This window comes from Cupressus sempervirens, chromosome 9 (assembly GCF_028749045.1).
Source record: "Cupressus sempervirens isolate cs-2001-9-10 chromosome 9, ASM2874904v1, whole genome shotgun sequence".
NCBI lineage: Eukaryota > Viridiplantae > Streptophyta > Pinopsida > Cupressales > Cupressaceae > Cupressus > Cupressus sempervirens.
In genome coordinates this window covers 491,709,663-491,723,236 of record NC_143126.1, presented here as the reverse complement: position 1 = coordinate 491,723,236, position 13,574 = coordinate 491,709,663, and the positions used below count along the sequence as shown (strand labels likewise).

The 13,574-nt window shown below is 36.3% G+C and overlaps 1 protein-coding gene across 1 annotated transcript; it reads left to right on the top strand.

Moving 5' to 3' along the window:
* Window positions 1–322: 322 nt before the first annotated feature.
* On the top strand, window positions 323–12,441 carry LOC149539475 (GCIP-interacting family protein). Its single transcript, XM_089800717.1, has 5 exons — window positions 323–698; window positions 10,865–11,097; window positions 11,243–11,483; window positions 11,631–11,767; window positions 11,907–12,441. Exons 1-5 carry the CDS (start codon window positions 572–574, stop codon window positions 12,132–12,134), a joined length of 966 nt encoding a protein of 321 aa, XP_089656843.1. The 5' UTR covers window positions 323–571; the 3' UTR covers window positions 12,135–12,441.
* Window positions 12,442–13,574: the final 1,133 nt, after the last annotated feature.

Sequence of the window (13,574 nt, the reverse complement as noted above, 5' to 3'; positions counted from 1 at the left end):
TAAAAAAAATCATGAAAAGGAAAAAAACAAAGATAATTTAAAAATAAAATAAAATAATAGAAGATAATTTTTTCTTTCGTACGTTTAAAATAAATAAATCATAGAAGGCTATAATTTTTTCTTTCGTACGTTTAAAATAAATAAATCATAGAAGGCTTTTAAATTAATATAAGTTTGAAGTTCATTTTCTCCATAATTCTAAAACCTCCTCAACGCTAACCATTGAGTAATTCCAAAAATAGATGGTTTTAATGCCCTCCACATGATTATTATTTTAAACAAAAAAAATATGTTCTTAAGCGCGTTCTAAATGTCTATTCATAGGCGCTGCCTCTTTTTACTCTACGCCACACTGAAATATATTCCCAAGCACAATGAATTCGGCTGATCATGGAATGCCAGATCCAATTCATTTCTCACAAGGAAAGATCTAAATCAAGCATAACTATTGCTACCCACTTAGACAAGTCAGGCTTCTCGTGGTTGATTTTATTTCACAGGCAAGATTTAAGATAGCCATTTGTTTTTCTTTTTGTTTGTTCAAAAGCAAAGTTGTGGTCTGCTCCTAAAAATGGCACAAGAGGATAGGCGAGTTCACCCAGATTGTATAAATGCTTCAAACCCTTACCACGAATGTGTCGAATATTGTTTCTTTAAGATTGCTGAAGCGAAAGAACGCAATGACAAAGAACAGGAAGGTACGCTCTGGCGAAAAACAAGCATACACTTTTAAATCAAATTTTGGATTAGTACTGGGATGTGTAGCATCGGCCACTATTTTTTCTCTTGAAAAAGAGTTTTGAAATTAATATTTCGGTAGAATATGACAAATCATGCCTTTTATTCCTATTGTATTCAAATTTGGAATCTATTTCGATAGTTTTGGAATTCGTATTCGTATAGAGAATGATAATACGCAAACTTTTAATCATTTGAACGGAAATTTGAAATTAGCATTTAGTTTCAGTAAAAAAATCCAGAATTTTTCTCCTTAATGCTTAAATCTAAAATTAGGGTTCGGAAAGAATATTGGTTTTCAGAATATTTTGAACTCCTGTAAATGAAGTTTTGAAATTTATATGCAGACAGAATATGAGAACCCACATTTTTTGTCCCTTCATAGAATTTTGATTTTCTTTTGAGTTTATTATAGTAATCCAAATTTTTTTAGTATAAGGGTAGATAATGACAATCCAGAAATTTTTGCCTTCTAATAATATTTATCGAATGCAGTATAAGGGCAGGCTATGACATTCTGAAGATTTTGAAAACATTTAATATAATTCTGAATAGTATTATGGTAGAGTATAGCAATTCAGATTCACCTGGAAGTAAAAATTCATTAATTTAAGGCTACTTGATAATATTTTCATTTTCTTCATAACTGTAACCCTTAGTGTGAAACATGTGCTTTTGTGTAGTTCCAAGTCATCAGAATTATTGCCCCAACTCTGGAGCGATAGAAAGATTGAAATTAGTTTTAAAGCCACTAATGTTTTTTGGAAAACCCAAGATTTAGTTTCTCTGCAGTAAATTATATATATATATGATCTAATTAGTCCACGAAGAAGAATCTAGACATTGGTCAGGATTTTGGGAAACTTAAGTGAACTTTCATTTAACACATGGTATACTATATATATATATATGATCCAATTTGTCCACGAAGAGGAATCTAGACGATTGGTCAGGATTTTGGGAAACTTAAGCGAACTTTTTATAACACATGGTATATATATATGATCTAATTTGTAGACAAGGAGGAATCTAGAAGATTGGTCAGGATTTTGGGAAACTTCTTTCATTTAACACATGGTATACTGATATGCTTTGTAACACAAGCACTTCATGCTGCTATGCAGGGATACTTCAAAAAATCCAACTTACGTGTGAATTTTTGATAATCTCCCCCGTTTGGAATCTACAATATGTTCCATATTGTGCAAACAGGTTGGCGAGCTACACAGGTTTGAATTGGGGCTAAAAGTAGTGGTGGAATGTTGAGCTTCCGTGAATGCCCATTACTTCATTGCTCTGAGCATCGACTAAATGCAACAAAGTGGACCATCCACACTCATTTAAGATATGAGATAAGTTCTAGCTAAGTCGCAAGGTTTGAATTCAAATTCGAGTTCATTGATCATAAAATTCAAATGAAATTTGGCAAGGGTAGAAATTTGGAAAAAAATTGATATTAAATTTAATAATATAAATTTATTTATTTTTAAATATAAGTAATATATCCACAAAATTGTCAAAATAGTTTGACATTGCTAAATAATTAAACTAAATAACTCAATATTATTTTAAAATAAAATAATATTGTTATAAAATAATAGTAATATTAAATATCGCAATGTTTGGATGAAGTTCGAAAAGGGTAAAAATTCGATGAAATTCGAACTTCATGGATGAAATCCAAAGTATCTTGTGACTTAGAGTTCTAGTGAGCAACTACTTATGAAATATGACTAAACTATGCAAATGAATCCCCAAAAAATCATGTTACATAATTTTACAGTCCTATTATTTGAACCGAAAAGCTTTGTCAATGCATGTTTGTTGGCTTACTAAAATCTTGGATGAAGTTATGGACAACCTTTAATAGTGTGGAGCAAGCATGATTCGCTTTCTGACAATTTGTAAACATTGGTCATGCAGCTTTGCTTGAGTGTACCTCACAATTATTACATCGCAACCTCCATGTGTGTGCAATGGAATCACAGGATGCTACACGTTTGTCCCATGGAGAGAGCAATCCAAAATTTATCCTGCAGGAGCTATTGGGGAAATGTTGGAGCTTTTTATGTCTTATGTTAAGGATCATGTTACATAATGCCAAGTGACATGACTTTTTAGTGTCTTGCTTTCAATTATTTTTATTAATCACCTTTTCTAATTATTGCTAATCGATGTAATTCAAATTGGTTTGCTTAGATAAGATAAATTTATTAGTGTCCAACAAGAAACCACCAAAGGGTCTAAGGGATTGAAAGCTTACAAACAAGAAAACAACCTACAAGAGGAGCACCAAAAGGTGTCTGAGAAAGAGCAAGCAAGAAAACAAAAGTAAATCATAAAGGGCAAGACTAGGAGTCCTTCCTTGGCAGGACTAGGAGTCATTCCTTGGCAGGAAGAAATCCAACATTGTAGGGTACGGTTTAGGGCGACCAGGAGCCTTAGTCCGTCTTTGAATATTGCTAGAGACAGACTGCCACTACTGAGTGAATCCACTGTAGAATCTCATGGATTTGGTGTGGCTGGAGATCGGAGTACTAGGCCATCTCGTCATGCCTCAGGTAGGAGTCTTGGGCGGGGAAAAGACGTTGATAACCTGAACTAAGGCTTGGCTTTGAGCGAATAGGAATTGCATAGTGTGGTCACGAAGCTGCATGGCCTCATGGAAGTAAAGCACAAGGCATTGTTGGTCAGTGTATCTAAAGAAAGTTGATAGGGATTTGGACTCTCTAAACAGGTAGTGAAACCTCCCTCTCACCTTGTAATAGATGCGACAATGAAAAATGAAGTGGGTCTTTGTTTGTGCCTCTGCCAAGATACAAAGGTGACAAATTTGGTCCTCGTTGTCAATATGACGATCAATTTGAATCTAAAGTTGGTGGGAGCTGACTCTAAAGGATCCTAGAGAGATACAAAGGGCGTGGCCCCAGCGTTGAGTCAAGTAGTTGAGGTGCGCAATAATCCCATCCTATATATCCATGAAGTGCTCAAGACAAAAAGCCATCCTCGAATGCAACCCGACAGGAGGGTTGCTCCAAGTTGTAATAGTGTATCATTTATAAATATCCAGTCTAACTTGCCCCTTCAACTCTTGCTGGAAGGGAAGGAGGTGAGCGGGAGCATCTAGTTGAAAGGGAGGGAGATGGTCAATCTCGATCTTGATGGAGCCCAACAAAGTAGTGGCTTGAGTGTACCAACAACGAGCCTTGGCAACGGTGTTAGAAATAACAACCGTAACCGAGGAGCAATAAGCCAAGTAGGAGTATCTGTGGTGACCGTCAACAGAGTTTGCAAAACCCTGGAGATGGTGAAGTAACCATTTTAGATCAAAGATGGCCTCCTAGCTTGAAAGGATGAGCCCCAAACTCAACAAGAGTAACACTGTGAGGATTTCATTGATGGCATCAGATGATACGTCAGAGGAAAGGAGTTTGTACACACACAATCAAGGCCCAGTCAGAGTCTAGGAGAGAAGGCCCCCCACAGCACCGAGCCGTAGAGCACAAATCATTTGACTAAGGAGTCCAGGAGGGACAATTTGGATGTAGGGTCCTAAAAGTGATGTATGAATCTGTGTCTCTCTAACACGGCTAGAGAACCCAACCCTTTGTTAATCCTGGGCTGTATGCCAGGTTTGAAACTACAATGGGGTCCATAGAACTTAACCCTGAGATAAGTGTACATAGAAGCAATCTCAATCTCATGGCCTTGAAGTAAAAATGGAGATGTGAGGTCTTTAAGCTATTGAAGATCATAACCCGAGTCCTACACAAGCTCACAACTAGTTGCTATAAGTCACAAAAAGAGAACCCATCAAGGAGTCTCTGAAGCCCCTTCGACGACGAGGTTAGAAGAACCACATTGTGGGCGAAGAAGAGACCGGAGATACAACCATCGCCATGGAGGGAGGACTCTTTGAGAAAGGTCACAAGCTCATCAAGGTAGATGCCGAACAAGGTGTGGGAGAGAGGGCAACCCTGCTTCACCCCAGTGGTGCTCTAGATCAGATCAGAGAAACCACCTGGAGTCCTGAGTTTGCCCACAACTATCTCATACAACCCCATAATAGCTATTAGTAAATTCTTTGAGATCCCAATATCTCTAAGCCTCCAAAATAGAGCCACTTAGGGGATAGATTCAAATGCCTTATGAAAGTCCACAAAACAACAATAGGCTTTTGTGGGGCGGTGCCAAGCCTACTCAACGATAGTCTACAGCATCAAGATATGGTCTATGGTATGGAAATTGACCTAAAAAGTAACTTGGCCCCTCGCCCGACAAAATCTCTTATGGAGCTCCCTAGATAAAATAGTGTTAAGCACAATGCCGTAAAGTTTGACAAAGGTATGCCCAATCATGATGGGCTGTTGTTGTCAGGGTTTGAAGCCAACCTAGTCTTGTGAATTAGATAAAATACGTGCCTTGACCAAGAACTAGGAAAGCCAATGCACACCACATTAAAGAGTACAGGAAGGAACTCAAGATGGAGGCATTGAGCCTGAAGAGCTGTGCCTGAAATCCTTCCTCATTAGTTGCTTGGCTACACCTCATGGATTTGACAACATTGAATTGCAAGAGGGAGTGAATAGGTGGTAGTGGGGAGGAGGGGTGAGGTGGAGAGGGGGTTGGCCGGGAATGTCATAAAGAGTGGAGGTATGGGAGGCAAGGGTGGAGAGCGAGGGGGATGACAAGAGAACAAGGTGCGGCAAAAAAGCTTGGGGTAGTGCACAAGCATGTCGCAGAGGGATCTGCATTGTGACACAACTTAGAATCGCTTCTTGTAGTGAAGAAAGCAGTGTTAAGAAAGTTGCTGCTGGGTGTACGAGGGGGAGTGAGCAGCAAAAGCCGAACACAAGGAGCAGTGGAAGGACTTATAGTCATCTTTAAACCTCTGGTTCATAGGACATGTATTTTGGTGCTTGAGACTAAGAGGAGAGGGAGTTGTGTAGTGCAGTGGCACATATACTATGTCTAATCAATTGGGTGATTAGTCTTCTTGCAATTCAGATTAGTATTACTCATAATAATTATTGTATCCTTCCATCATGAATGGTCTTCAACTCGTCATCATTGCTTACTATCTTGCCTCTTCATTACTTAATAATTTCTTCATAACAACCTTTTCCTCATTGCTTGTCGTCAAATAGTTTGTGCTTCTTCATAGCATATGCAATAATGTTTATGAAGACACAATTGTTGTTCTTTATTGCTATCACATAATGATATCAAAAACCATCAATTAGTCACTTGAAGGATGTGCTACCTCTTTGACTCTTGATAATATATTTTCTTTGAGTGCATGCTAAAGTTATTGTTATTGAACAATAATAATCGATGTTATTACCATAGTCTATTTTGTATAATAAAACAAGGACCTCCTACTTCAAAGGGACTTAGATTATTAGGAGCACACCTCAGTACTTTAATCATGACATGCTTCCTAGGCCACATAATGGTGTTGGCTCTGTTCCATATTGAATTTGGTTTGGTTGTCATATTATATATCTTTGTGTTGGTTTGTTGTAGATAAGTTAGTTATCATCATATTCATATCATATATCTTGTAATTAAATTATATATTACATCTTTTTTTTTAATAGGTAATGGGCCAGAGCCTAAAGATTAATTATTATTATTTGTTGAAATTAGTTATTATTATGTGATAAGCTCGAGTAGACTCGAACCAAAGATCCCCCACACATGAGAGGATCATAATTTACTGTTGTGTTACAGGCTCCTGCCTAAGACTCAAACCAAAGACCCCCCCACATGAGAAGCTCATAATTTACCATTGTGTTATAGGCTCTTGCCTAATTATAGATTATATCTACTTTTGATCTTTTTTCTTAATATTTTAATTTTATCATTATTAAATATTTAATACTATTTCAGGAAAAGGAACATTACAAAGGCTGAGAACCTCATGTCTTCTGCCCCTCCTTTTAATATAATCAAAGGTTGTACCGCTTAAAGATAAGGTCATTGAAGTGCTTTTGTGTCAGTGGACTGCACTTTTTTGTGTAAATGGCCCAAAAACATTCCAATTACACTTACACCTAGAAGCACTACAGGACTGGTACAAAATATCAATTGTGACAATGTGAAGAGTAGGTGTGTTGCACCAATTTCTTCACCACAAGTCTAATGACAACATTTATAACTTTCCAATCCCTAAACTAAATGACAAAAAATATTAAGAAACTTAGTAAAGTTAAACTAAAAGTAAATATTGAAGTTAAAATTAAAAGTAAATATTAAATATAATTTTTAGTAGTGTTACTCGGGGACATGTTTCTGCCATAATTTTGTAAAACGCGAGAGCAAAAATGACTGAATCCAAAATTATATATATATATATAGATTACGATTGGGTGTCTTTCAATTATAGCCTCGAGGCTTAGAAAGCCTACTTTCCCTCCCGGAAACTGTTACATGTATAACTTTCCAGCACCTAACAATTTAAAATTTATTTTGTTTAATCTAAATTTACAAACTAACCTAATTAATGTAAAACTCCAACATTCCCTCCTTATTACATTAACTCGAACAAAATACACAATGACTTTATCCTTGGAAAACCCTTCCACTTGAAGCGAGAAACCTAGCCACACCATGAAAATATCCTGTTTGTTGATAATAAAATGTTCAAGTACAATGCTTTCCAATGAATACAATATATATAAGGAATTGAGAGACTCTTCATCTCACAACTAAAGTTTTCATCAAACTCTAAAAACAAGTATATTCATATTTCCAAAGGCATGGCTCATCACATGATGCATGACACGTCTCTTCATATAATATTATCTCAAATATTATTATAAATGTCTTCTTCAGCTGAAGATGCCCACAATGGTCATATATCTATTACATCAGAGATAAAGATCTCTATCGCAGCTACAATCTTCAACACTCTCTCTTAGCAAGAGAGAGATCTTTAGTATGGCATGCACACATAGCTGCAACTAAAGATGTCAATGATAAATTCACATCACATAAAACATGTTATCTTAGCATAACATAATCACCATAAAATTAAAGTCATGGAGTCACACACATAACTTCCACCATACCTACTTGCAGAGAGTGGAACAAGGGCTTTTACCTCAAATTCCTCCCAGAGAAGAATGCATTTCCACCATGCCTACTCACAGAGGGTGGAACAAGGGCTTGCACCTTAGACTTCTCTCAAAGAAGAATGTATTTCTACCATGGCTACTTGTAGAGGGTGGTCCACCATACCTACTCGCTAAGGGTGGAATGAGGGCTTTCACCTCAGACTTCTCCCAGAGAAGAATGCATTTCTACCATGCCTACTTGCAGATGGTGGAACAAGGGATTTCGCCTCAAAGTTCTCATTAACAAGGGATTTCACCTTGAACTTCTCCTTCACAGAGAATAACTCATTAATAACATGTATAAGAGTGGCTGAGATTCCATAGTCTCCCTCTGTTATGTTACCTCCCTATGAAACTGAAAAAATTCCCTTTGAATATTATCTTCGTCATTTAATGAAGATATGTAATATCAACTCAGTCCCATGACTGCAAGCCCCCATGTTCATTTTTGTAGTTAGCATATAATCTTTCTTCATCTTGATTGCTTCTTGATTCATCCTGCAACCAAGAGAGATTAATAATAATTTATAAATTCAACTATAATAGAAATCATGCTTAAAAACATACACTATTCCTAGTGATATAACAAAAACTTATGATCAATATTTTAGATATAATTGTAGAACACTTATCTCTTTGTAATCTAATGAGAACCGCCGTCTTAACAACTAAATCGAGCATCTTCCAGAACAGAGATCTTCAAAATGCTTGAAAAAGAAGGAAAAACAACATTCCTTCATAAAGCCAAGGAACCATGACTCTGCCATACAAAGATGCTGCCATAAACCTGTCAGATTTTTGTGAACCAATCCAGCTACAGCTACACAGTCCATAACTTGCAACTCCAAGCCAAGGACCGTTTCAGAAATAATAGGTCCTCTTGAAAACATCCTCAGGCTCGCACAATATGCACAGTACTGAATTCCAAATTATTATCGCATGTAATGAATACCTTTCTTCATTCCAGAGCCATCACACCGTTTTTTTTTATACCTATTCAGACATCCGACTGAAATAATTTTGAACACTGAAGCCCTCTGTCTGAGAATATTATTGACACACACTGTTGAATATAAGAAACATACATCATTCCTAATAATTAATAATAAAAAATCGGGAGAGATCCCGATAACTACAAAAACCGCCTCTATCGAGACTAATAATTGTATCACAGAAAATGTCCGTTTTCTCCTCCAACCAAAGACCTATTGAATATATCAAAACGGTGCCTAGAAATTACCACGCACATAAACAATGAAGAGGCTTGATTAGAAATAACTGCCTATGAGAAATACAAACAGTCTAGCTAATAATAGCTGACAATACATAGGATGAAGGCCACAACATCATATTTGGAGCTGACAATGAATAACAAGTTTAACTTAAGAATACGATAGAAGATGCCACAATGACACATGAAGAGTTGGACAAACCGACAATCACAGTATAGAAGTAATCCAACGAAGGTCACAACAAGGTGACCAACATCCACCATAGCTTCAGCTGGTGTAGACTCACGAACGTGGAACATAGAACAAACAGCAGCAAGGGAAGAGGAGAAAATTAAAGACCACTTTAACAGGAGATGGAAATTTGCAGAACTGAGGACACTAAACAATTTTCAACTGTTACTCAAGAAAGGGAATATTCATATGTTGATGATGAACTCTATAAACACAATAATACCATTGCAAATATTATTGCACCACACCAACTTTTCTTTTCCATAACCATGAATAAGTCATAGAATGAATGCCACAATGAGACTTCTTAGCTCCAAGGGAAACGGTGATGCTTCATGGAAATTGCCACATATTCAGTAGTTACAAAATTGTTGGCCCTTCGAAGACCAACAGTGATACAACCATATGACCCTTGGATCATGCAAGAACGAATCTCTTCGCTGCCCAGCAGCCATGCATGCACTTTTCATTATGAAAACTAGCGACACTCATGACTAAGACTCTTCAATCATCAAACATGCAAGGACATCATAAAATGACAGAACTAATGGAATAAAGTATTTCAATCAGTAACATCAAACACTGATGAAGATCACAATCTCAGATAGAAACCATCGCAGGTAAACACACAATCATTGCAGATGAAGAAGGTAGCTCCTGTAATCAATCTTCAACACTTAAGAATGGTCTCTCACACAGCTACTAGATCTTTAATACTTATTTATATGCTGTAATCTAACCCGCTTTGATACCATGTTAAAGATCCACCCAGAATAATGATAACAGCAATAAATAAATGAGCAAAAAAACATCTAATGGATAGAGCATAATTAAGACTTTTCAGGAGGTTGGAGGCAAGATGACACATGTCATCTCTCTTGAAGATTGTGGCTACAATAGAGATCTTTATCTATGATTTTATATTATAGATATATGACCGTCATGGTCATCTTCAGCTGAAGAAGACATTTATGACAATATTTGAGATAATGTTAAATGAAGAGACATGTGCCATGCGTCATGCAAAGAGGCATACATTTGGAAATATGAAAAGACCTATTTTTAGAAATTGAAGAAACCTTCAGTTGTGAGATGAAGAGTCTCTCAATTCTTTATATATATATATATTCAGTGGAAAGCATTATACTTGAACATTTTATTATCAATAAAAGTGATATTTTTGTGGTGTGGCTAGGTTTTTCCCTTCAAGTATAAGGGTCTTCCGAGGATATAGTTGTGTATTTTGTATCCTTTTTCAATTTATAATATATAAAGATTACAAACATTTTTCAATTCCACTATTGATATGTGCGTTTTATTCCAAATGTACTCAATGGGTTTATGAAAAATGTTACTCGTACAATATTAAAAGGCTTAACATAATATCTAGAACCAAGAACACAGAAATGGGTATTAGTGACCTTATTTTAGTTCTATATGAAGCATAATTTCTGAGTGGTTAGTATTTGCAGCTGTAATGTTTCTTAGTTCTAAAGTTTTATAATGTTTTGTTTGCCACATGCTAACTGGATGCTTAATAATCAGTCACTTGTAAGATAGATGAATATAATACCATCTCTGGTCTGGGTGTGAAGAGGAAAACTGATGAGCTTAGTGCAGAAGACGTCCCCATCTTTCAAGAGTTGCCAAATGCTCAGGATGACACTGTTGATGATCATGAGCAAAAGTCTGAGAAAAATAATGATGATGATTCAGGGGTGGACTACTCAAAACTCACTGGGAGGCAAAAGAAGCTATTTGAACTGAGACTCAAAATGGTTAGGATTTTCTTTTTGTAGCCCTTGGTTTTGGTTGAGTCATTCACAAGGCTGTGATATTCATATCTAACAAGCAAAAAAATCAGTAATAACAAATTCTTATTTCCACTTTAAAGCTAAGCATAATTTGTATTTTGTTTTGCAGAATGAAGCAAGAAAAGCTAATCAGAAGGACATAATTGCAGAAAAGAAGAGACATGAAACGGTAAATGAGCCCCGAGGTGTGTCAAAACAAAAGTGGATTGAAGAGAAGAAGAAAATCTTAGGAAAGCATTTAGATGCAAATGGTCTTGATATTACAAAAGCCTACATGTTAGATACTCAGGAGGCAGCTGAAGCAAAGTACAAGAAATGGGAAAAAAAGCCTGCTCCATTTGGATGGGATGGTACTCAATGCTGTGCTTTTTTAAACGATTTTTATTGAGTCTTAATGTAGAAATGTAAACCTTGCATTAGCAAGATGATTCTTTTCCATTTATTCTTCAGTTGTCAAATATGTTCTGGTTTAATGTTTCTTTTGTTTTTTATTTCAGTGTTCAACCAGAAGTCTTTATACAATGCTTACAAGAAGCGTACCAAAAGTATATCTAATGACATGGATGAATATGCAAAGATTAAAGAATCCGATCCTGAATTTTATCGGGATGGTTCAAGTCTGCAGTATGGAAAGGTGATATTTCAAAAGAATTATTTAGTATTTGAGGCCATTTAAGGACCTCTGGATGTTTTAACTTCATGAATCCTTTTTTTGGCTGTACTGAGTTTTTTTTTCATTTTGGCTTTCCTAATGGTTCTGATCCCCTTTTCAGGCACCAAAGATTCCAGAAGAGAATATTGAGAAAATGGTGAAAGAGCTAGAGGACAGGGATCAGAAGAGGAAAGCTTTCAGTAGACGCCGCAAGTTTCATGAAGAGAAAGATATCGATTCCATTAATGATCGGAATGAGCACTTCAATAAGAAAATTGAAAGAGCTTTTGGAAAGTATACTGTTGAGATAAAGAATAATCTGGAACATGGAACTGCTTTACCCGATTAGAAGAAAGAGTCAAATGTTCCTTTTGTGGAATAATTTGCTTTCTGGCGTAATGTGTTAGGCATGGTCATTCAGAGATTGCCTAACCCTGACCATTATATATGGGTATCACATAAATCACAAGATGGTTGCTATCAAAGTCTTCTTTTTTTCTTTTGCTCGAGAAGATTCATGTGCCTGTTGCCGAAAGCTGAGAGGGACTGAGGGTAACATATTGAAGCTTTTGTAACGCCCATAGCATTTTATTGTATAGCAAACATGTTTTTATTCATGCCTCTTCAGGATGATCAATTTTGTTTGTTGAGTTCAAGCTTGCCTTCACAGAATTGATTTCTTCATTTGATTGAATTTGTCAGATGTTTTCTTCTGGTGTCTTCAAAAATGATGCGCTGGTTTTATTGTTTTGAACCTTTTTCTATTTATATCATTTGGTATGTATCGAAATGTTTATAACCATTTAGTTATACCAATGACACCCTTGTAGCATTTCCGAATTTTCTAACGGTTACCTCCTTAATCAGACCAGACTGCACACTTTCAATAATGACCAGTTTACAGAGAATTTAAAATTGGATGACATACAATTCAGATGTTTTCAGATAAAAGCAACTGGCAATCAAACCACACAGGCAATAGCTTGCCCATCTCGCCAGTTATATTAAATAGTAATTCTTTACACTGCTAAATTTCAATGAAACCAAGATTAGTTTATTTCATCAGATTGTAAGTGGTAATCAATGCATACAATCCCAGCGACCAACAAATGACATGTTGCCCCTGAATTTTTTCCCAGATCGAATAGAGAAGAATATATATAGCAGGTTATCACAGACACTTTCTGTCAGTTGGGGCTCTGATTGACACAGCTACTTGAAGTCTCACAATTATATGGCTCGTTTCAGATCTATGCAGTAGTCTCTCAAAGCCAGGTGGTGTCACTGGACTCCGTTAATTGTGCCAACATGGAGATGTATGGAGCTGGACTGGTGCTGGGTCGTCATTCTGCCTTTCCAGAATGCAATCAATACTGCCTGCAACTTGCACGAACAAAATCTTCATCTTTACCCTCTGTGACAAACTCTCAACTCCATCAATCAAACATTTAGTAGTGCTTTTGCATACCTTTTCATTATTCATATGAGTTTTAACTTATGCCTAATCCCATCGTTAATGTGTAAACATTAGCGTATCCATCATGCATGGCCTTCCTATTGAATTGCCAAGGCCTTTTTAATAACACATGGCATGCATCTCTGAGAATTATTTCACATAAAATTTCATCATAATATCCACCAATCTTCAACGTAATCAAACATAGATCATTTACCAAAAGTTTCTTATCATTTTGCGCCCATGTTATCACGTATGGATTTGGGTGATTTTTCCTCTCAAACTTCAATCAACTTACCATTTCTTCAGACTTAAGGTTGTTTGTCTTCCACT

What these genes read in the sequence shown, in the direction of transcription:
- LOC149539475 (XM_089800717.1), top strand. Translation starts at nt 572, where the DNA reads ATGGCACAAGAGGATAGGCGAGTTCACCCAGATTGTATAAATGCTTCA. An exon ending in CAATGACAAAGAACAGGAAG is followed by an intron (nt 699 to 10,864) that starts GTACGCTCTGGC and finishes CTTAATAATCAG; the next exon opens with TCACTTGTAAGATAGATGAA. An exon ending in TTGAACTGAGACTCAAAATG is followed by an intron (nt 11,098 to 11,242) that starts GTTAGGATTTTC and finishes TTTGTTTTGCAG; the next exon opens with AATGAAGCAAGAAAAGCTAA.